This window comes from Bos mutus, chromosome 14, assembly GCF_027580195.1.
Source record: "Bos mutus isolate GX-2022 chromosome 14, NWIPB_WYAK_1.1, whole genome shotgun sequence".
NCBI classification, from domain to species: domain Eukaryota; kingdom Metazoa; phylum Chordata; class Mammalia; order Artiodactyla; family Bovidae; genus Bos; species Bos mutus.
The window spans coordinates 12,420,902-12,446,249 of NC_091630.1; the positions used below are offsets into that span (position 1 = coordinate 12,420,902).

General features: G+C 38.0%; 1 protein-coding gene across 6 annotated transcripts in view; it reads left to right on the forward strand.

Annotated features, from left to right (window-relative positions):
- ESRP1 (epithelial splicing regulatory protein 1) overlaps positions 1-22,877 on the forward strand; it is a 58,352-nt gene extending 35,475 nt beyond the window's left edge. For 3 of the 6 annotated variants that reach the window (XM_070382986.1, XM_070382980.1, XM_070382982.1), the window contains 3 exons: positions 8,876-9,026; positions 12,147-12,256; positions 21,400-22,876. In XM_070382986.1, the coding sequence (XP_070239087.1) occupies positions 8,876-9,026; positions 12,147-12,221 (226 nt within the window). In that variant the 3' untranslated portion in view covers positions 12,222-12,256; positions 21,400-22,876. Of the gene's footprint in view, positions 1-8,875; positions 9,027-12,146; positions 12,257-21,399 lie in introns of all 6 variants that reach the window. The other 3 variants (XM_070382981.1, XM_070382983.1, XM_070382985.1) reach the window with 3 other exon arrangements.
- Positions 22,878-25,348: the final 2,471 nt, after the last annotated feature.

Consider the following 25,348-nt stretch of genomic DNA (forward strand, 5'->3'; position numbering starts at 1 on the left):
TAGTTATACACATTTTCTTTTTCTTGTTCTTTTCCATTATGGTTTATCATAGGATGTTGTCCCTCCACTTTTTAAATGAAAGCTGTCTGTCTGACTTCAAATTAATGCCATATGTTCATTACTTTAAAGATGCTAACATATTTTGCAAACTTTTAAAAGCAGGCCCCTCAGAAAATGATACTGATTTTTACCTGTTTTTAATTAATTTATCTGGGCAAGCTGTTATTCAGTACCTCTGTGTGCAACACATTTGGAATATTAGGGTTAATAAAATATGAACTCTTTCTGCCATAGGGTAGCTAACAGAATTCATCCCTGTGCAAAGTCAGTGACTTCAAAGGGCTCCTTCTGCTAGAGGGCATTTGTTCTTATTTTATGTCCTCCTACTTGGTGTATCTTCCAGTGGGTATTGCTCTGAGAATATACTGATAGCATCTCTCACTGTAAGGATTTGGATTACTTGAGGAACATGTAAGGAAAAGAGCAATGAACCAGTTAATTGCTTTTTGTTTAACTAGATGAGTTTTTAGCAGTCTAAATGTGTGGCTGTGACAGCAGCATTTTGAAGAGCTAGTGAAATTAAAACAAGTGGTTCTGTTTGCTGCTTAAGAACATTGGTTTTTTCTTTCTCCACTTGAAAGAAGGTTTCAGGTACCCGGTATGCCAGAGCTTAGCCTAGGATACAAAAGAAGTGTTGATGCCCACCCTGCTTATCACTCAAAACTTCTCTCCCATTACACCTTTTCTCTCCTATTACATAAAGTCCTACCTTTTGTTCTGACCTCTCATTTTTCTTAGAAAAGAATATTCTCTTTTGCATCAGAGCTATAAGCACAGGTAAGAAACATGCTAGATCTTCAGCTAAATGTCGAAAGATGGATTAACATAAATGTCTTGTGTATATCCATTGCCTCACCTTTTGTAGGACATATAACTAATAACATATTCACTTTGAACCAAAGTAGAGGGCAAGGGGGTGATTGACATTTTTAATGAGGGATGCTTTATTTGCATGCCCACAAGAAAGGGTGGGGTTGGATGAGGGATCCTTTTATTTGGGGGATAACCCATTATGTGAAATCAGCTCCTTTCTAGCCAAGCATTAAATACTAATAGTGAAACATTCTACAGTGCTTGGTTTGTCATGTCATTTTTGTATTCTCTCCTGAAATTCTTTGTACTTGAACCGAAAGAATACCAACCCTCTGAGAGATGCCTGCATTTGCTGTTTTGAAAAACTTGGCTTTCTTGTTCCAGTCTCCTTTGTTTTACTGAGATAAATATAGGTTCACACGCCATGTAACAAACAGTACAGAGGCCTTCCATATACACCTGAACTTGTTTAGTCACTAAGTTGTGTCCGACTCTTCGTGACCCCATGGACTGTAGCCCACCAGGCTCCTCTGTCCATGGATTTCTCAGGAAAGAACACTGGAATGAGTTGCCATTTCCTTCTCCAGGGGATCTTCCTGACCCAGGGACTGAGCCATGTCTCCTGCTTGGCAGGAAGATTCTTCTCCACTGAGCCACTGGGGAAGCCAGATTTACTTGCTGAAAGCTTTCTGATAGGACCAAGAAAAAGAAAGAATTCTTGTTTTAAAAATGTCTTTTTATTTTATAACAAATACTTAGTGTCACAAATGCAAGCTGGAACTCAGCGTGCAATAAAATGACACTAGAATGTTGGAAAATGTGATATTCATGCAATATCAGGCAATGCAATAATAAAGAAGCACCAGATAATTTGCTGGTGGAAACAGCTTTGTTTTTCTTTCCCAATTTGAATGTCATTTCTAAATGACATAAGCAAGAACTGTTGTGGGCCATAGAGTATACTGTCAGTGCCTGAGAATTCAGTGTAGTTTCATGGAAGAAATAGTTGTTTACTAAAGACCTTATATAATGAGTAACTCAGGGAATTTAAAATATACTTAAAATTCTTAACTTCAAGGAAAAAACTTTACTCAAAACACTTAATTGATTTCAATATATAAAGTTTTTTTCCCCGATTCTTTTTCTTAAAAATGTTATTTTCAAGCATAGCTTTTAAAAAACTTATGACAGAAATTTTCAAACAAGTAATTTGGGAATATATCTATTACTCAATATTTTGCCAATCTGGTGTCATCATATTGAGGACATTTTAAAGCACAGAAACCCAGACATCATTTCTTTCACGTGTCGCTGTTTATGTGCCCCGTGTATCTCTAAGCGCCTTATTCTTAAGTGTTAATGCTGTTGTTGCACTCATGCTCAGCTGTGTTCTACTCTTCTCAACCCCGTGGACTACAGCCCATCAGGCTCCTCTGTCCATGAGATTCTCCAGGCAAGAATCCTGGAGTAGGTTGCATTTCCTACCCAGGGGATCTTCCTGACTCAGGGATCGAACCCATATCTCGTGTCTCCTGCGTTGGCAGGCAGATTCTTCATTACTGTGCCACCTGAGAAGCCCTTAAGTATTGATAACTTTAGTTAAAGCAGATAAACTTAACTAGAACACATACGCCTATCTTGATAAACAAAATAAGCCTCTTTTGCCTCCCCTGCCCTATGTAAGCATTTCCTTGGTATATATTTACTGCACTGAAGTAGGGTTAAAGGAAAAACTGACATTTGTCTATGAATTTATTTAATAATAGAGTATTGACTTTTTATTTCATTTAAGTTCAAAATAAACCATAATAACCACAAAACTAGAATGGGATTGCTTCTAGACAGGGTGTGATTTGGGGGGAAAGAAGGTGGTGGAGCCCTCCTGCTTGCTTTTATTGTGCCTTTCAATGTTGTCCTCAGTTCCTATTCAAAAATAAGACAAAAGTGCATTTAAAAAACAAAAACCCAAAAGTAGTTTCCAAAATAATAGCTTTTGTAAATGTGCCTCTCTGGAAATTGTTGTAACATAGCATGGATCATAGTGTGTTTTGCTTGCTTCTTCAGCTACAGCTTTTCCTCAGAATACTACTTTTTAAACTGTCGTTCTCAAAATATGTAAGATCAGTTATCATTCTATGCTTTAAATCAAGCAAAAAGATTACTTTTGAAATAATTTCTGGTGTTGGATGTAGTTTTCAAATGTAAAAGGAAGCTTTGTGGGGACAATTCTTGTTTTGAGTAAGAAGTCTGTAACTTTACTATGTGTTTGGAACATATTATGATAAATGTAGTAGGGGGTTTAAATTTTTGTAATCTTTAACGTAATTGGAGTAAATTTAAATTTAGCTACCAAACAATTTGACAGTACCTAAATTTGCTTACTATTTTGGTGAAATAGATTCTCAAAAGATTTCTTTATTCCTTCCAAAGTGTTTTTATATTTGTTGGTTACTTAAACTTTCTCCAGGAGGTAGATGCACTTGGAAAGAGAGACTTGTAGCCTTTAAGAAGAGCTAACAGAAATGGAGGATCCGTTTGTACTGCCCAGTCCATCTACATGAGTTTTTTTTTTTTTAACATGAGTATTAAGCTCAAAAGAATGTTGCAAAGTCAGCCTTCTTGAGACTGTTCACTTCAGATGAACAAGTTAGTTCAGAAATTTCCAAATGAAAATTGATTCCAGCCTTTACACTTGCTAGGATTAAAACGTTGTTTCTCCAGTCACTTTCCAAATATAGGGTCTTTATGTCACTAGGGGCGTTCATAACTGTTAAACAAGACTCAGTGTGGTAATTTTGCAAGGAAGTAGAAACCAGATTTCTTTTTGTAAGACTCCTCAGGATGTTTTCTGTGTTAATGTGTTGATGTATTGTGACTCATTCAGAGGAGAGTATATTCTCTTCTCTAATTTTCTTTTCCCTTAACCTCTTTCTCTAATAAGGTAGGTAATGCTTTTGATCTCTGTCCTCTAGAGAAATATGACGAGTCATCACATTGTTTTGTCATGCTATAACTGCTTCTACTTTGGAATGCTATCCGTGTTGCCAATGTTTAGTAATTTGTAATTGTTAAATGAAAGAGTATTGTATTATGAGAACTGTTTTCAAAAGAGTATATAGTTTTCTTGGTTGTTAGACACCTTGGCCTTCACTGTTTTCATATATCTTTCCCTGTGCTGAAAAAGAATTTGCAGTGATGTATTAGGATACAGAGTATTTGAAAAAAAAATTGTGATATAAATTAAGACTTGATTAAAAATATAAGATAGGAAATGTTTGATAGTCTGGCAATTAAATTAATCTTAGGCGATTAATATTGGCATAACAATCATGGGCTTTGGGCAGGAGGAAACTTGAATTGCACACTCATAATTTCAAAGGAAAGAAAGTCATAAATTTCTCAGGGAAATCCAGTTTTTCTCCGATTGAGTTTGAGAGTTATTACTCAAATCCATAGAATGTGGAGTGCTCCCATGGAGGAGATCTTCCACTTTATAACTCACGTGTTTGACTCCAGCCACAAGTATACATATATCCCCTCCCTCTGAGCCTCACTCCAGAAGGTTCTTAACATGATCTCAGGGTCACCTGCTGACTGAGTCTCAGCAGCAGTGTCTGCATAACTGTGATGCTCTAGTAGTCTTTTGAAAATAAACCTTCGAGGAGAACCCCCCACCATGCTGTTTTCTTTTTCTCTTCATTTCTTCTCACCTCCCCTCAGGTCTTTGCTGGTTCAGGCAGCCCCAGCAGGGTTTCTTAGCAGTTCAAGGTCAGTCTCCTTGTTAGTTTATACAGTCTCTGCATGCCCTGTAGGAACTCGGTGTTCAGTGTTAGGTTGACTCATTCATTTGGACCCTAACCCTTGGGTTCTTTTGTGGTTCTATCAGTTTTTTAATCTTTGCAGCTTTTGAGTACCGGTTACGTTATTGGTACTATGTCCATCTGAGACTTTTTTTTTTTTTGCAGAGTGTTGGGATCTTAAGTTTCCCAACCAAGGGATTGATCCCATACCCCCCTGCAATGGAAACACAGTCGTAACCACTGAGCCACTAGGGAAGTGCTTCTAACAATGTAATTTCAGAGCAACCGCTAGAAGAGCCATGGTGTCCATTAGTAACAACTCAAGTTCACTTCCCTTCTACCCACTTTACTTGCCCCTTCTACATCCCTAAATAACTACTAATCTATTTTCTGTTCCTATGAATTTGCCTGTTCAGATGTTTCATATAAACAGAATAACGCCATTTGTGGTCTTTCATGACTAGTTTCTTTGATTTAGCCTGTTTTTGAGGTTCATTCACGTTGTAATATGGATCAACAGTTTTCATTCCTTTTTATGGTTAAACAGTATTCCATTGTAGGAGTATACAACATTGAGTTTATCATCAGCTGTCAGACACTTGGAGTTGTTTATTCTATTAATAATGCTGTATACATCTGCATTCAGGTTTTTGTGTGGACCTAGATTTTCAGCTTTCTTTAGTTAGGTATGTACATAGGAGTAGAATTGCTGGGTCATATGGTAACTTTATGTTTAACTTTTCAGAAACAGCCAAACTGTTTTCCAAAGGGGCTTCACCATCTTAACATTCCCATTAACAATGTTTTGGCATTTTTCCTTTCTTTACATCCTTTTCAGCTCTTTTAACTATTTTCATGGGTGTGGATTTGCTGTCTCATTGTGGTTTTAATTTACATTTATTTAACTATTGATTTTGAGCAACTTTATACGTGCTTACTAGCCATTCACATGTTTTCTTTGGAGAAAAGTTTATTGAAGTCCTTTGTACATTTTTTAATTGAGCAATTTTTCTTACTGTTTTTTAGTTGTAAAGTTTCTGTATATATTCTAAGTAGGACATCTTATATGACTTACAAATATTTTCTTCCAGTCTGTGGGTTGTCTTTTCATTTCTTCATGATGTCCTTTAAAGCACAAAAGTTTTTAAGTTTTGGTGGGTTTTGTTTCTGGCCATGCCACATAGTAAAAGCATGGATTCCTAACAATTGGATCACCAGAAGAAAAAAGTCAAAGTAGAAAGTGTTAGTTGCTCAGTCATGTCTGACTGTTTGTGACCCCTTGGTATGTCCATGGAATTCTCCAGGCCAGAATACTGGAGTAGGTAGCCTTTCCCTTCTCCAGGGGATCTTCCCAACCAATGGATCGAACCGAGGTCTCCTGCATTGCAGGCAGATTCTTTATCATCTGAACTACCAGGGACTAATTCCCCAAAAGTTTTAAATTTTGATGCAGTTCAACTTATTTCTTCTTTTCTCACTTGTACTTTTGTCATATAGAATGCAAGGTCATGAAAATGTATTACTACATATTCTTATAAGAGTTTTGTTGTGTTAGCTCTTGTACTTAGGTGTATTATCCATCTTGAATTAGTTTTTTATACAGAGTAAGGTAGAAGTCTAAATTCATCCTTTTGCATGTGAACATTTCACTGTTCAGCACCATTTACTGAAGAGAGTTATTTTCTCATCAAATTGTCTTAGAACTCTTGTCAAAAATCAGTTGACCAGGGACTTCGGTTGAGTCCTATGGTTGACTCCATGCTTTCATTGCTGAGGGCCTTGGGTTCCATCCTTGGTCTGGGAACTGGGATCCCATGGGCAAACAAACAAGTAAATAAATTGACCATAAATGTAAGAGTTTATTTCTGGCCTCTCAAATTCTATTCCATTGATCTTTGCCTACCGTTATGGAGGTACCACACCAAAGTTTAGTAAAGTTTTTAGGAAATTCAAAATACTTTGCTCTTTTTCAAGAAAGTTTGGCTGTTCTTGGTCATTTGTAATTCCATATATGTTTTAGCTTCAGTTTTGTTGATGTCTGGGGGAAAAAAAAAGAATATGATAGCTATTACATCAAATCTATACAATTTAGAGTATTGCCATTTCAACAAAATTAAATTGTCTGTTTATGAACATGGACTGTCTTTCCATTTATTTTGATGACTTCTATTTTTTAACAATGTTTCATAGTTTTTAGTGTGTAAGTCTTGCTGTTCCTTTGTCACTTTTTTTGTAATATTTTGTTCTTTTAATGCTGTTGTGAATGATTGCTTTCCTTATTTCATTTTTAGGTTGTTCATTGTAGTGTATGTATATATGTGAAAGTCGATCAGTCGTGTCCAACTCTTTGCAACCCCATAGACTGTATATATAGTCCACGGAATTTTCCAGGCCAGAATACTGGAGTGGGTAGCCTTTCCCTTCTCTAGGGCAAACCAGGGATTGAACCCAGGTCTCCCATATTGCAGGTGGATTCTTTACCAGCTGAGCCACAAGGGAAGCCCTATTGTAGTATACAGAAATGTAATTGATTTATTTTGTGCATTGATCTTATATTTCTAACCTTGCTGCTTTGAATGAATGCTGCCTGTATGGGGGGAAGCATTGAGCTAGGAGGTAAGAAGTCTGGGTAGTTCTTTGGTTTTGTGAAGAGCTAACTGGTTGTGTGACCTTCGGGAAATCATTTAACTCTTAGTTTCCGTTTCTACCTCTGTGAAAACAAGGAGGTGTGGCTGAATGATGGCTAAAGTCCCTCTCAGCCCTAAAGATCAGCATTCCCTCTCTGCTCTCACAGTTATACATGGATTGACTTTTGGTCTCTAAACAGACTCTCCTTGGAGAGAGTTGTAAAAATCTCTCCAAGTAACTCAAATATGCAGATGAGTTGAGAATTACTGTTTTAGAGACTTAGATTATGGGCAGCTTGATGTCAAGTAATATTTTCAGGCTTCCATATTTTAGATATGATGAAATGGAAGAATGGGGATGGAAATAGCAAGAGTGAGAATAATAACAGAACAACAAATTACTGCGTTTTATGGTTTGTGGAGTATTTCGATACGTTAAGTCATTGATGCTGAAGGACAATTCTGTGAAACTAGGAAATGTTTTCATTCCCATTTAAGAAACGATAAAATTAAGTGACTTGTTCAGGCTTACTGTGCTAGTAAAATGGAGGCTAGGATTGGATTCACCATCTGGTATCATTCCTGTTAACCCATCAGTTAGGATTATGTAGGCTAGATAATCTCAATTTTTAGTCCCTTTCATTATGTCTTTAGTCTTTGAAGTGGTTAATTACCTACTTAGAATGATTTGTGTTAATAATCTAAAGCTGTGTATCTTTAGTGCTCTTTTAAGCTAATGACTTATAAAAAAATCCCTATGCATATATGAGTATCAGGCAACTAATTGTGAAAAACAGATTGGTATGGGACATGGTGAAACTAATTTCATAATATGGTAATCATTTGAGTTACTACATAAAGAATGATTAGTTATTCACGTGGCTTGTGTTTCTTGGCGGTAATTGTTGCAGATACACTAAAAGGACCCACCATCAGTTTCCCCTCATGTTAATGGTGGTTAATGTAATTTGTTATGCATCCCTTCCAGTTTACCAATACACACTTTTTTTTTTTTCAGTTCAGTTGGGAGAAATAACTCATGGGTGCTATAGCACTTTGCTCTCACGTTGTTCTGTACTTAACTGTGTTGTGCATCTGCTGTATACAGGGATAGAACAGTGTGTGCTTTGGAGCAATCATTTTGTATACCTTTTGGTCTCTGGCTATGGTTTCTGTTATTCCTCTGCGTTCATGACTTTCCTTGCCTTAGTATTCCTGGTAACTAGCCAGTTAATCATCAATGAGCTGGGCTTTGGAAGTGGTGCTTTGTGGTTGAGTGGCTGCAGAAGTTTCCTTCTCTCCTTCCTTCTCTAAGAATCTCGGACAGAACTGGATCTTTGGGGACACCTTGCATTTAACTCTGCATTAACCCTTCTGTCTTTCTTTCCAACTTTGGGCTTTTGTAGAAACGGGGGACAGAATAGTTGTGGTGTACTTACCTGCCTTGGGAGAGAGAACTGAGAATTCTAAGAAGGGTCACCTTGAGAAAGTGTTTCTTTAAGTAACTATTGTGTTTAGAGTAAATATTAGACATTGTCTGTTTCTATTGGTTCATTGTGCTTTCTCTCCCTTTAGCCCCCCAGGTTCGCCCAATAGTCTTGGCTACTTCCCTACAGCTGCTAATCTTAGCGGTGTCCCTCCACAGCCTGGCACGGTGGTCAGAATGCAGGGCCTGGCCTACAATACTGGAGTTAAGGAAATTCTTAACTTCTTCCAAGGTTACCAGGTCAGTACCTTGAAGAAGAAAAATACTCAGTGCCCTTATTACTTAAGCTGATGTGCCTAAAGAATGCAGCCAGGATATTCTCTGAAACTCATGTGTACAAACGCTTTTAAATAGATTTGCTTTATGAAGAACCAGAGTCGGGGGATTCGTTATCTGAGTGCTTACTTCAAACTCATCTAGGGCTCTTCCATGCTATTTTAATTACTTCCACTTAATTTTAGGTGCTTTTCTTTTTCTCTCTTTCAGTTGGGCTACTTTGAGAAAGCTGTTTATGCACACAGTGGTGTGGGTCTTTCCATCTAGAATAAGATTGGCTAAGAAGGAATTTTCTTCAAAGTCAAATTGTTGACTAACGAAAAAATAGAGTTTGAGTATTTAAAAAGTAGTCTGAGTCCTTTCTGCCTGGTATGGAAGAAACAAGGGTGACTCAATGAATCTTTAGATGGTAACTCTTTTGAAAAGAGCTGTAGGAAGTGTTTCTTTTATGATAACTAATGAAACTAATTTTTACTCTGTCCCATTTTTCTAACGCTACCTGTGTCCATCAGTTGTTCTTTGATTTTTGGTAAGAGCTTGTTAAAAGCAAGCAAAGTCTTCTCATTCTCATCTCACCTGAGAGGATACTTTTCCTTCCTTAAATCACATGGTTAGACCCAAACTCCTTCTTCCCTACAATGTCTAAAAATCAGTATCTTGCAGTCTTTACTTGCACTAAAAGCAAAAATGGTCTTTCCTCTTGGAGCTGAGCCTTGCTTGAGTCATTAGTTGAGAAGCACTTGTAGGCCTAATCATCAAGTCCTGAAGCGTTAACCGTACAACACGGTAAGGGTGTTGCCCGCAGGCGCAGTTACACTCACACTCCTAGAATAGGTTTACAAGGTTGGTATCCATGAACCATGGAGTCGCAAAGAGTTGGACATGACTTGGCGACTGAACAACAACAACAAATCCATAAATTGTGGAGGATTGTGGAGCTCAGCTAAAGCAATGTCAGTGGGGATGCCCCAAACCTACCAAGTTACCATCATGGGATATTTTTTGACAATTGAAGAAAATCTATGTCTGATAGTGAAAGACTGAATGAAATTGGACAAAAGTTATGTTTTGTTACTGCTTGGCTTAGCACATTCTTTGCAGACATAAGCTATTTTTCAGAGATCAGCAGATACTTTGCTTCTTCCCTACCTGTTGGAATCCTTTGGAATGGTAAATAGTTGCTTCCCAAACTTCATATCTGATTCACTAGATTACGAAGAGAGAATTTTACCAATGGCTATTGAAAAGATAAAATCACATGGAGAATACATTTGAGTTTTGTGTTTTCTCCCATGATTTTCCAGTTGTTTTGACTAATTTTTATTACATTCAAACTGAATAGCATTAAGTGGTCATACATATAAACTGTATGAGAGTAAACGAAACTGCTCTTCTTACGGGTATTCATTAAACCACAAACACATAATAGTAGTTATTTCTAGATTTATGGCTAAAAGATTTACAGGCTTCAAAATTAAGATAAACTACTACAGATTGAAGTTATTTTGTCTTCTAGTAGCCTCTAGGGAATTATTCAGTGTTGGAGCAGACCTAGTATAATCAGAAGCAAAAAGATTCTGCAAAGCTATTTTGTCTCAAGGCATTTGCCTTCATTTCTGAAGTGCTTGGAATTTATGAACTGGATAGATAAATTAGGATTACATAGGAACCTCAGTTATCTAATTCAGCATATCAAATTATTCTTGAATAGTTTTAAGGTAGTTAAAATGCATACATTCAAAATCTTTTGTATATAATCTAATTTCATGTCACTCTTACATAAAAGTTTATATCTTCTGCTGTCTTTAAGAGTCCTTGCCTTCTTATTCTTTTTGCCTTTTCTCAGTTATTTTAGTAATGGCCACTCACCATGAAGCTCTAGGTTCTTTTAGATATGTCTTTGTCACAAAATAAAAATATCAATGGATGACTTTTTAAAAAAAATTGTTCTGAAGTGTAATCTTTATGTCTGTCTTTATATATGGGGCCTTTATTGCTGTTGCTTATTTATTGGGAGGTTTTCATTTGATTTCTGGTTACTTAAAATTTATCCTACATAATTACATAATTTATGTAGGTAATAATACCAAATCCTTGGTAATAATTGTTTGAATGAATGAAATCTCTTTATGGTTTCTGATTCTGTCTTTTAAAACATACATATATATATATAATAATGGCATATGTCATTTTTATAAATGTTACTTTTAATTTTTAGATATATGGTTCCCCTTTCCTCAGCAAAATTCTTTCTATAAAACTACTCCCACTTAATTTTTCCTTATTTGATTTGGGGTTGAAGGGGCTGGAAAGGGCTGATTTACAAAAAGAGAAGAATTGTGATACTAAAGCAAGATGCAGGATATAGGTTCTGCTATCAAATCTGCATTTTTGTAAATTAACCTGAGTGAGGCCCATTTTGATAAGTGAAATTAATAGAATGAGAATTTATGAAGGCAAACTACTATAAAAATATTTAGTGATGAGGATATCATTCTGTTCGTGGAAATAAATCTTTGTCTTTACTTTAGTTGATGGACCTCTTATTCTGAAATGGGCTCTTAGGTATCCTTATATTAGTCCTTTAACTTTTTCATTTGCCCTTTGCATTAACCTTTGCTGTCAGTGGCTTTGCATTTTCAATAGTGCTAATTTTTTTTTCTCCTCCAAGTACTGACTTTAATCATTATCTCTTTGGGCCACTTACTGCTTTTAACTTGCTGCACTGCTGAGAGAACTAGATTGATATTACAAATATAGCTAATGCTTGTGGTGTCATGGAAACTGTATTGTTAACAAGATCTGAATTGTTTGGTAATGTTGTGGTACTCTGTTCTTTTTCTGTCTGCATGTTCATCTAACTTCCCGCTTAGAAGAGATTTATATGATATTTAGACATGTTAAGTAAGAAACGATTTGAGATTCACAGTTACGTAGATGTCTTGTATCAGCGTTAACTTGTTTCCTATGGTTTTAATGTCCTGTATATAATTCAGTTGGTAGAACTATTCAGTTGAAATACTAACCGTCTGTAGTGATAGTTTGTCCATCTTTTGATCCTGTTTGTTTTAACTTGCATTTTAGTATGCAACCGAGGATGGACTTGTACACACAAGTGACCAGGCCAGGACTCTATCCAAAGAATGGGTTTGTATTTAAGGGCCCCAGCAGTTAGATCATCCTCAGAAAAGAAGGTAAGGCTCCATGCTGTGGAAGTTAAATTATAAAGAGCCTAACAAAGAGAGATCAAGAATCTTGATGTTTTTTAAGTCAGGTGGGACTTCTCTTCCCTTTATGTGATATAAGAAATGACAGAAATCTTGGAAGGAATGGAGACTGAAGTTAAGATTGTCGTCTAAGTGTAGTATCTAAGCAATATATATGGAAACGGTTGTATGTTATTTTGGCATAGGGAAAACTTTTCCATTTGGAAATTATTTTAAAGTATACAGTTAAATGATATTTAGTGTATTTGCAATATTGCGTGACCACTATTTCTGTCTAGTTCCAAAACATTTTTATCAACTCTGAAAGAAAATCCCATACCCATTAAGCAATAGCTCCCAGTTTTCCCTCCCAATAGACCCAGGCAACCAATCTACTTCATTTCACATGTTTTTGAGGTTTATCCATGTTATAGTATGTATCAGTACTTCATTCCTATTTTTGTGACTGATTAATATTCCATTGTATCAAGTCAGAATTAATATTCTGGCTCGATGGACATGAGTTTCAGCAAGCTCCAAGAGTTGGTGATGGACAGGGAAGCCTGGCGTGCTGCAGTCCATGAGGTCACAAAAAGTCAGACACTACTGAGTGAACTGAATATTCCATTGTATGGCTATATGAGATTTTTTTCCCCATATATATATTGATGGGCTTATGGGCTAATTCCACCTTCTGGGTATTGTAAATAGTGCTGATATGAATAATTATGTACAAATATTTGAATATTTTAAATTATTTTGGGTATATATTTAGGAATAGAAACACTGAGTCATATGATAACTCTACTAAGTTGGTTATACTTTTTTTCCTAGTTTCTCTTTTCTAAAGTTGTGGTAAAATAATATATAACATAATACGATTTTAATCATTTTTTAAGTGTATTGTTCATGGCATTAAGTACATCCACATTGTTTGCAACATCTAGCTCCTGAACTTTTTACCTTCTCATGCTGAACTCTAAATAACATTAAACATAATCTCCTATTCCTCTTTCCCTAGCTCCCTGGAAACCATTATTCTCTTTTATGTTTCTGTGCACTTGACTATTGTAGTTACCTTATAAATGGAATAACACAGTATTTGTTCTTTCATGGCTGACTTATTTCACTTAGCCTAATGTTTTTTAAAGTTCATCTGGGTATACTTTTAAGTATGCCTCATTCCAAAATGATTGCAAGGTTTTTGTTGCATGTCTTCCTCCTCTTCTAAAACTAAACCTAGAGGAAAAGGATTCTGATAGCTTTTTGAATAATTTTTTCTCCCTACTAATTCAGTTCAGTTCAGTCGCTCAGTCGTGTCCGACTCTTTGCAACCCCATGAATCGCAGCACGCCAGGCCTCCCTGTTCATCACCAACTCCTGGAGTTCACTCAAACTCATGTGCATCGAGTCAGTGATGTCATCCAGCCATCTCATCCTCTGTCATCCCCTTCTCCTCCTGCCCCCAATCCCTCCCAGCATCAGAGTCTTTTCTAATGAGTCAACTCTTCGCATGAGGTGGCCAAAGTATTGGAGTTTCAGCTTCAGCATCAGTTCTTCCAGTGAACACCCAGGACTGATCTCCTTTAGGATGGACTGGTTGGATCTCCTTGCAGTCCAAGGGACTCTCAAGAGTCTTCTCCAACACCACAGTTCAAAAGCATCAATTCTTCAGTGCTCAGCTTTCTTCACAGTCCAACTCTAACATCCATACATGACCACTGGAAAAACCATAGCCTTGACTAGACGGACCTTTGTTGGCAAAGTAATGTCTCTGCTTTTGAATATGCTATCTAGGTTGATCATAACTTTCCTTCCAAGGAGTAAGCGTCTTTTAACTTCATGGCTGCAGTCACCATCTGCAGTGATTTTGGAGCCCAAAAAAATAAAGTCTGACACTGTTTCCACTGTTTCCCCATCTATTTGCCATGAAGTGATGGGACCAGATGCCATGATCTTCATTTTCTAAATGTTGAGATTTAAGCCAACTTTTTCACTCTCCTGTTTTACTTTCATCAAGAAGCTTTTTAGTTCCTCTTCACTTTCTGCCATAAGGGTGGTGTCATCTGCATATCTGAGGTTATTGATATTTCTCCCAGCAATCTTGATTCCAGCTTGTGCTTCTTCCAGCCCAGCATTTCTCATGATGTACTCTGCATATAAGTTAAATTAACCTTCCCTTAAAAAATATTAACATTGTGTGTGAATCTCCTTAAAAGAGCTAGTTATAAGGAAGGACATGGTCAGGAATTAGTGCGGCTTCTTTCTTTTTTTTTTTGTTTTTTTTAATTGGGTTACTGAAATTGGTTTGTTGGCATGTCATTTTCAAATTTTTTGGTAACCATTTTCATGGCCAAGGACTATGTGGGCTTCAATCACATGGATTCTAAATTAGAAAAAAATGTTGTCATTGCAGTGTTGTGTTTGAGAAAATGACAGTTGGGGGTCTTAGTCTATCACTCTGAAGTTGTAGAAGCCCCATTTCTGGATTGGAAGTGTTGATTCTCTGCCATTTTCAGTGAGGTTTCAAGATGCTGTCAAAGGGCCCACATCCATGGTAATGTGAATGAATTTTCTGGTCCACAGCCCAGCGCACTGCGTTTTCTAGCACACGGCGATGAGAGCACTTCAGGTGTTCTTTGTTCATCTCCCTGATGCTGCCTGTGAACTTGACCAGCATACTGTGCACAAAGTACGTGTTTTGAATAAGGAATGCCTAGAATTGGGGAATTCTCTGGTCGTCTAATGGTTAGGGCTTGACACTTGCACTGCCAGAACCCAAATTCGATCCCTGATCAGGGAGCTAGATCCCAGAAGCCTCACGACCAGAAAAAAACTGACTAGAAGTGCGACGTTTTGAAATATCCTAAATTGACTATGACCATTACTCAGTACCTCTAATTCTATCCTGCTGCTGCTAAGTCACTTCAGTCGTGTCCGACTCTGTGCGACCCCATAGACGGCAGCCCACCAGGCTCCCTTGTCCCCGGGATTCTCCAGGCAAGAACACTGGAGTGGGTTGCCATTTCCTTCTCCAAATTCTATCCTAACGTTTGTATATTTGGGGTCATGGTAGGATAACAAATCAGGTCCTTTGTTAAAGTCCAGGCTTTTGCATTTAACATCAGATTAATCTGCCTTTATATTGAGGATTTTTAAAAACTCACATGGAGTACTGTATGAAATACTTGGCATAAGTTATCTCATTTAATTATATCAACAACCTTGGGAAGTAAGGATCATAAAAGTATTTGTGCTCCTTGTAAAGAATTTGAAACATATAGACAGTTACAAGGAAATCAGTAATCATCCCACCGTCTAGAAATAGCTACAGTGAATGATTCTTTTCAAATTCTTTTTTTATATGCCCTCTAGGAATTTTGAACCTGTTTCTTTCCCCTTAACCTTTTACTGTGACTGTATATTTGTATATTTTTCTCCTCATCCACATGCATATTAAATTCATTATCAGTAGTCATCTTTGACACCAATAGAGTGGCTTGTGCTCTGAGAGCACTTTTATATCTGCAGTCTCCTTGGAGTTTCAGCACAGCCCTGTGAGGGCTCAGGACATGTACCTTGGCCCCATGTGTCAGAGGAGATGAAATCCAGAGGGATTAGACGATTTTCACAAGTCGTACAACTAGTAACCGAGCTGATCAAAGACCCACAGCTTCCAGCTTCACTCTTGGTGCTTTGGGCAAATGAGAGCACAGCAGTAAGTGTTCGCGTTGAACTGAACAGTGATGCAGAATGTCTGCATCCTAATTCCTGGAACCCGTGTCTTTTGCCTTACCTCCCAAAAGATGTAATTAAGGATCTCGAGAGGAGGAGTTTATTTTGGATTACCTGGGTGGACCCTAAGCGCGATTATAAGAAAGAGACAGACAGAGATCAGGTAGACACATGAGAGAGGAGGTGGAGGTATAACTACGAGAGATTACAATCAGGTGGATGCAAGGCACGGAACACCTGTAGCCAGCAGAACTTGGAAGAGGCCAAAAGTAGATTTTTTCCTGCACCCTACCCTCTGGAGGGTGTGCGGCCTGGCTGACACCTTCATTTCTGACCTCTGGCCTCCAGAATTGTTAAGAATAAATTTCCCCTTGTTTTAAGTAACCAGTTTGTAGTAATTTGTTACAGTAGCCACAGGAAACTAGTATGTTGCTGTAAAAATTCACTGAAAGAACAATGTCACTGCTGGTTATGGAATCAGATAAAGGTAACCAAAGCCCATGGTGAGGCCTGGTAAAGAAGTCACACTATCTTTTCCTGTAGCCTTGTCATCTCAAAGGAGCCTATATTTGCAGACTGCCCCCCAAAAGATAATGCCTGCTTTTTTGGTCCTAGGAAACCCCTAAGGACAGCTCACAGGCTATTAAAGATGCCCAAGGGGCACTTCAGAGAAGGAGGTTGTGATGACTGGCTGGAAAAATGCCTCCTCACATGGCCAGAGTTCTTGTCGCCCCAACTTTCACTGTGAGCTTCAAGTCTCACACTCTTAGGATCTCAAAGGGCAGGGTCAGCTCATAAATTTAAATTTGTCAACAAGTGCTCCCTAACTATATTTACAACTACATTTTGCATACATAAGGAGATGATAATTCTTTAGAGGGGACAGTTCCCTTCTCTGTAAAAATTGGGGAAAAAAATAACTTCTACATATGTAACATTTTTGGGTGTTAAGAATCAGGTGGATTAATGAGTATAAAGTTACACAAACTAAGGTTCTTTCTGTATACAAGTACCTATTTTGTTGCTATGATCACAATAATCATTACAGGGGCAGACTACTATCTACATTGCAGACTTATTCAGGTTTTACTAGTGTTTTCGTTAATGTCCTTTTTCTACTCCAGGATCCAGTCTAAGATTTCACATTTAGTTGGTTGTCTCTTTGGTGTCCTCTGGCCTGTGTTAGTGTCCCAGTCTTAGGTTGTTTTCTTGGCCTTGACAGTTCTGCTTTATACTGCTCTTGAAGTCTTGTGGGCTGTTCTTTAGTTGGATTTAATTTTTTCTTGTGGTTAGACTGGGGTAGTAGGTGTTAAGACAGAGTACATGGAAGTGAAGATCCCTCCCATGAAGTTTCATGGCGACCTCCCTGCTGGTATCAATTTTGATCTCTTGGCAAATGGCTTCATCCATTCAGGCTGTCTTAACACAATTCTGTGGACTTGGCTGGCTTATAAACGACAAACGTTTAGTCTCTCACAGGGTTCTGAAAGCTGGAAAGTCCAAGATTAAGTGCTTCTAGTTTCCTTGTGTGTGTGTGTGTGTGTGTGAAAAGTTTTGTCTGTATACAAGGTATTTTTGGAAGCTCTTGTAATACATTAAGCCTGGTATTGTCACAGCACCTAAGTTCTATGGAAAACAAAACAAAACAAATCTCAGTGTAGCTCTCATTTGAATAGGTGCGTTTTTTCTCTTTTTTTGGCTACACTGGGTCTTTGTTGCTGTACTTGGGCTTTCTCTGGTTGCAGTGATTAGAGGCTACTTTCCAGACTTCACGTTTCGGTGGCTTCCCTTGTGCTGAGCACAGGCTCCGTGCGCTCGGGCCTCAGCAGTTGCAATGGCAATCCCAGCAGTAGGGGCTGGCGGGCGGTAGCTGTGGCACATGGGCTTAGTCGCCCTGCAGCGTGTGGGATCTTCTGCAGCAGGGATCGAACCTGCGTCTCCTGCTTTACCTGGTGAATTCTTAACCATGGGGCCTCCAGGAAGTCCTGAAGGGTAGTTTTTTTATTTTTGGTCTCTTAAATATATAGTTTGGATTACTTTGTGGATTGAAAAAAAAGTTGTTTTTTTCTTTTGGATCAATATAGTGGCTGATATTTTAGTTTCTGGCCCAAAAATTCAAGATATCTTTTGAATAAAAAGAGCAGCTTTGAAAATTGGACAAAACTTCTCTCTTCCTCCTCCAACTAGGATTATAAAAATGGGCCAGAATGACAAATATTGATTCTTTTGACTCAACTGACAAACAGCCTTTCTTTGATTAAAGAATTTGAGTTACGGGTTTTATTTTATCTTAAAGGAAGAAGAAACTGTTCTTCTGTCCTAATAAAAGATCCCAACTATGAATTATACTTTTCAGAAGAGAGATGTCAAAATTACTGGGAGGAAATGAAATATTACAACTACACACAGTCCCCTACATACGAACAAGTTCTGTTCCGAGAGTACTTTTTTTTAAGTCCAGTTTGTTAGTAAGTCCAACAAAGTTAGCCTAGATACCCAACTAACACAGTTAGCTATATAGTACGGTACTGTAATAGGCTTATAATGCTTTTCACACAAATAATACATAAAAAACAAACATTAGAAATAAAACATTTTCTGTCTTACCATACAGTGCCTTGAAAAGTACAGCAGTACAGTAGGGCAGCTGGCACACGGGCTGGCGTGGAGTGAGCAGACAAGGGCAGCTACTGACCAGAGGAGGGGGGACGGGAGGTGGGGCAGCCGAAGGACTGGCAGCAATAGGAGACGTAGGGCAAGCTGCAGCTTCCCTCGTACACCTGACGCTGATGGCACAGGATCTGGTTCTTTGCTGGATTAGCTTCTGTCTACCCTGTTGAAAAAAACGATCCAGCGACATCTGGCTACTAGCTGTTTTTTCTCGTCATAGATGACACAGTAGCGCTGGATCACATTCTGAATGGCTGGTGCAAACTCTCCTGCTGTGCCTCAAAGACTAACGGTGCCTCCTCAAATAAACAAAATCCCCTCGCCACCTCCTGCGTCGTGAATCTCTTCAGTTCTCTGTTTACTTCTTCCCTCTTTTCTCTCTTTGTCCTTTCTCTGGGCTTCCAGTGCCATCAGGTCTCTAACACACGTTTGCATCTTTGAAAGTTTGCAACTTGAAGGTTCTTATGTAGGGGACTCAGTGTAATCAGAGTTACAGGCATTTTTTTCTTTTTAAGGGATGTAGGTTCATTCCATAGGACATGACACCAGTTGGTGAAACCAAATATCTTAAAAGAATTCTTTGTAAATGTACATAGAACTTTTAATGACAACTTAGTGCAAAATACAGCATTATATGTTTTGACGCAGATCTTACTAGAAAGGAAAGACAAATATGCAGTTGTACCTTAAAAATTGTCTTTGCATAAGAGTATTTGCTTTTCTGCAGCTATAGAAAAATATGAAACATTTTCTCCTTATCCGTCTGAGATTTTCTTTTGTTGTTGTTGTTGTTGACAGCTAGGAATCTACAGTTGCATTGCTAAATTCTAAAATTCCATTGGATACCATGGGGATTAAAAGGCAGGTCTGAGAAAGTTAAGCTTTTAATTTTTTCAGAACTTGTCCACATTTTCACAAAACATGAAGGTATAACTTTCAGCATCTACAGTGATTTCCTACTGGAATACTAGTAGTCTGGGCTGAGAATGAGGAAGGTGAATTCATTGACTCTGATAACAGACAGGTCCATAGTTGACCAACTTGGCTGCATCCAAGGCCTCTCTCAGCCCAGCTCTCTTTGTGCCACACTTGCAGCAAATCATGGCTGGCCACCATTCCATTGCCGAGTCCAGAGGAAGCCAGGGCTTAAGTGTCACTGGCCTCACCTTAAGTCCCTCTCTGAAACCATTGTGGCCAAGGACACACAGGACTCTAATGGGCTATATCTGGGTCACTTGTTGGGCTCAGTGGTAAAGTTGCCTCTTTATGGCCTTGAGATTGGGGGCGGGGCAGTCATTTAAGGAAAATCAGGTGCTATGGCCAAAAGATAGACAAAATAGATATTGGACAACAGTAATAATGTCGGGTCATTGATAGAGATTTTCGTATCCAAATTTAGTATCCAAAGAGCAGGTTTCAATGCATAGTATTTTAAAGCTAAGTGCTAAATTATGGTCCCTTTGAAAACCACATTTAAAAATGAATTCTAACAAAGAAACAAAAGTTTCTCTATTCTTAAGAGTACCTGAATCTAAATCTGTATTCCAGTTTTGAAATCTTTTTTTTTTTTTTGGTCTATATGCTGAGTCTTAGTTGTGGCACACAGGATTTTGATTTTCATTGCAGTGTGCAAACTCCTAATTGTGGCATGTGGGACCTGGTTCCCTGACCAGGGATCGAACCCGGGGCCCTCTGCATTGGGAGCACAGTCTTAGCCACTGGACTACCACGGAAGTCCCAGAATCTGCTTTTAAAACAAATCTAGGATTAACCACAATTACAAATTGGCCATATGAACAGAACTAAACTCTGAAGAACTGTATTTCTATCTTTATTTCTGTTTCTCATTTACATGTGAAAGTATACACATGCCTAGTTAGTTTTCATTTTAAAGATTGTGTGTGGGATATAAGTAAATAGCACAGAAGAACCAATTTGCATTCATATTCTAGATCTTCCAGTTATTGGCTTAATTGCTCTGTGCCTCAGGTTTCCCATCTGTAAAATGGGGGTGACATGGCAATATAATAGGGTGGTTGTAAGGATGAAATAGTCCACATAAAGGTGGTTTTTATAGATTAGTCACTGACATATAGAACTTTTTTGCTACAGTGTCATTATTTAGTGCTTTTTTTTTTTCTTTCTTTTGGCCACACCATTTGGCATGTGTGGTTAATTCTCCCACCAGCTATGAAACTGTGCCCCCTGCTTTGAAAGCATGGAGTCTTAACCACTGGACCACCAGGGGAGTCCCCTCTCGGTGCTTCTTACTGATACAAATATTCTTGTTTGAATTTTTTTGGAAATTTCTTACATTAGAATTTAATATCAAATTTTTGTCTTAATGGCTCGATTTATTTAAAAAATATTATTGAACCTCCACTATCACTAAAATGCTCGGATAACCTGGGGACCCAGAATAAGGAATGAAGAGAATAGTCTCCTCACAAAAGATTTAAGTGGGGAGGTAAAAACACACATTATTCCATGCATGATAATATGGCTAGGGTATTGTAGAAATGCCAGTTATCACATAAACTTCACTTGTCAGCAGTGTATTCCCTGAGAATTTGCTGTGTAAATACCAATTATGTCTGTGTAAAATAAAAATTTGGAATCCTTTTAAGACTTTTAGACCTTTTAGAATTCAGAATCTTTTTTACGGCAACTAAGAATTGTAAAATTGAGAGACTATAATTTTTTCTTTTGTTCTTTTTTTTTTTCAGTGTTTGAAAGATGTATGGGGATCTTGAAACCTTCAGACATAAGACAACTTCCAGCAACTTCAGGAGAAGTTTGTCTACACTCAGGCTGCAGTATTTTCAGCAAACATCATTGGACGGTGGGCGAATGCCCTATCTTTTGGTGGAATGAAAAATTTGAGCCAGTGAAGCCAAATTCTCATTGCAAGCAGCATGCTTGGCTCCTTGCTCACTGCAAACAGGCATTTAAAATGTGAATTTGAAATCGGGTGTCTCCACTACTACCAGCTAATATGGCATCATAGGTGTTTCCTAAGTTTTCAGTCTTGGGGAAAAAAATACTCCACTGACATCTGCCATCTCCACCAGGAACTCTTTTATGGAAGCTCCATTTTTGTGTGTTCCCACTCTTCTTCCCATCTTCTGCACAATCATGTGCTCTTCTGAAGTAAGAATAAGGTCTTGGAGTATGTAAGTCCCAGACTTACAGCAAGAAATGGCTCTTGGCCATCACAATGTCTTACAGTTAAAAGCCACCAAAAACTATTTTTAAAACACCTTGGAAAAGTGAGAAGAAATGGCACACCCATCACAAAACATACATAGTTTAAAAGTTGCATTTTTTTTCTCGGTATCAGTTGTAAATAAAAATGAACTAGGGGCCAAAATATAAAACCAAAAATGAAGCAGCTATGTGTAGTTATTAATTTCTAGTTTGAACTGTAACTGAATACTGTGGCTTCGTATGTATTATTTTATACTGTACTTTTCCCGTTATTGATGCTTCGGACTTTAATAAGAAATTCCATAGTTTTTAATATCACAAATGAGAATATTTGAACAATGTATTCTAGAAAGCAATATACTAACTGAAGTGAATGCTTGTATATAATAAGATAGCCTTAATCCTTTTTCTCTAATGCCTTAACTGTCGAATAATTAAAACTTTTAAAAAGCCTAGGGTTATAGTCAGCATGCTAGACTGAGAGGTGAACACTGATGTGATGAGAACAGGTGCTGCTGTCGGTGTGTGGCACTGTGGTTTAGCTGTGTTTATGCTCCAGAAGTGCAATAGTAGACACTAGCTACGTAGTACTGCTGCCTCGTGTAACTCCAAAGAGAAAAACCGAATTTGATTAACCGAGTGCACATGTTCCTTTAAGTTCCTCTTAATGTCCTTAGCTTGAATGCAATGCCATACAGATTTATGTGGCTGCTATTTTTATTTACTTTGCATTATTTTGATTAATACCTTAAATGGAAAGCCAAACAGTCCCTCTTCACTGACCAGTAATGTCCATTTAACTGCAGTAGGAAAAATAAGAAAAACCATGTTGTGTGAAAATTGGTGATAACTGGCACTTAAGATCATAAAAATAGTTCTTTATACTTGGCTGCCTTAAGATGCTGTTTGCCCAGAGCTCTGAAAGACTTTAAGATAGGCAGTAATACTACAATACTACTGAATTTTTGTAGAATTGTTACATTTGATAATAAAACTTGCCTGTTTAATCTCAATGTTTGCATTCTGTTTTGTATATTAGAAGAGTTAAGGGTAACAGATGAAGGGTGTGGTGGGTAAAGCCATCTTTTCCTGAGGTGGTAGGATATTTCCTTAAGTTACTGTGAGTGTTTGTAGGTGTGCTCTGTCGTGTCTGATTCTTTGCGACCCCATGAACTGTAGCCCGCCAGGCTCCTCTGTCATGGAATTTTCCAGGGAAGAATACTGGATTGGGTCGCTATTTCCTTTTCCAGGGGATCCTCCTGACCCAGGGAATCGAACCTGCATATCCCGTACTTCCTGCATTACAGGCAGATTATTTATTGCTAAAACACAGGGGAAGCTATCAATGATTAATGCACTCCAGATACAGATTAAACAACCAGGCTTAGAGTATAAATCATTGAGACTTTGCTCCAAAAATTCTTAAAACTGTAGTCATACTTATTAATATGTGGTCCTTGTATCTTATTATTAGAACTCTGTTTGCTTGATAATTTGAAAACTTATTGGAGCCACATAAGACATTTCTTAAGAGCCATATAATAAAAGCTAGAACTCTAGTGTTTCTGAACCCCACATACTTCTTTATTCCAATTTCTCTATCTGCTAATTCTGAGTTCTCCAATATTCTCTCTAATCCAAATTTTATCCATTTTTTAGGAACTAGGTTAAGACTTCCACCATTTTAGAGTTACATATATTGACCATATCATAATTTGATGTATATACTCTTTATGGAGTTCAATTCCAGATCTAGTACATTTTTACACACATAATCTTGTTAAGTACTCATCAAGTGAAGTTTAATTCAACTGGGACACTTCTGCAATCTCAGTCCTTGCCGACATCATTTATAAGAATGAAGCAATTGCTTTCAGGTTTGTGCTTCAGCTTTGAGTCTGTGAAGAGGGAGCAGAGCCCTCTGGGCAATCTAAGGTTCTGCTCCAGCTTCCTGTACCTTTATGTCTCTGGTAGGCATTTAATGTCCAGGCTATTCCTTGCCTTAAAGAAAAACAGGTTGCCTGGGCTAAGGAGATAGCTATTTACCTCCTTGAAATAGGACCTCATATAATTGCTCCTAAGGCAGAAAAAGAACATAGGTGATGGTATGAGATTAATAAAGGCTGGTGGGAAAGAATTGAGAATAGAGAGTATATAAAAAAAAATCTTAAAGTCCGTCTCATAGGTTTATAGTTGGTTACATAATTTCTCTTCCTCTCCCTGCTTCCCCCAGCTCTTTGGGGAAAATGTTTTTAACATATACAAAAATAGAATGATGGCCACCAAGCCTCTATCCAGTTTCAACAATTACAAACTCAAAGCCAATCTTGCCTATAGATGGATTATATTATCAATTGTAAAATCTATTACATATAGGATTATATGTAGTTATATTGTTCAGTCACTACGTTGTGTCTGACTGCGATCCCATGAACTGCAGCATGCCAGGCTTCTCTGACCTTCATTTATCTCCCTGAGTGCTCAGACTCATGTCTATTGAGTCAGTGAGGCCATTCAACCATCTCGTCCTCTGTAGCTTCCTTCTCTCCCTCAATCTTTCCCAGTGTCAGGGTTTTTTCTAATGTGTCAGCTCTTCGCATCAGGTGGCCAAAGTATTGGAGCTTCAGCATCCGTCCTTCCAATGAATATTCAGAGTTGATCTCCTTTAGGATTGACTGATTTGATCTTGCTGTCCAAGGGACTCTTAAGAGTCTTCTCCAGCACCACAGATTGAAAGCATCAGTTCTTTGGCACACAGCTTTCTTTATGGTCCAACTCTCACATCCATACATGACTTGAAAAAACCATAGCTTTGACCATTCAGACCTTTGTCGGCAAACTGGTATCTACTTTTTAATACTGTCTAGGTTTGTCATAGCTATTCTTCCAAGGAGCAAGTGTCTTTTAATTGCATGGCTGCAGTCACCATCCACATTGACTTTGGAGCCCAAAATGAAATCTGACAGTTTCCACATTTTCCCCATCTATTTGCCATGAAGTGATGGGATTGGATGCCATGATCTTAGTTTTTTGAATGCCGAATTTTAAGCCAGCTTTTTCACTCCTCTTTCACCTTCATCAAGAGGCTCTTTAGTTCCTCCTCACCTTCTGCCATTAAAGTGGCATCATCTGGATATCTGAGATTTGTTGATATTTCTCCTAGCAATCTTGATTCCAGCTTGTGATTCATCCAGCCCAGCATTTTTCATTATGTTCTCTGCATATAAGTTAAATAAGCAGGGTGACAATATACATTCTTGAAGTATCCTTTCCCAGTTTAGAACGAGTCTGTTGTTCCATGTCCAGTTCTAACTTGCTTCTCATCCTGTATACAGGTTTCTCAGGAAGCAGGTAATGTGGTCTGGTATTCCCATCTCATTAAGAATATTCCAGTTTGTTGTGATCTGCACATCCAAAGGCTTTAGCATAGTCCATAAAGCAGAAATAAAGATGATTTTTTGGAATTCC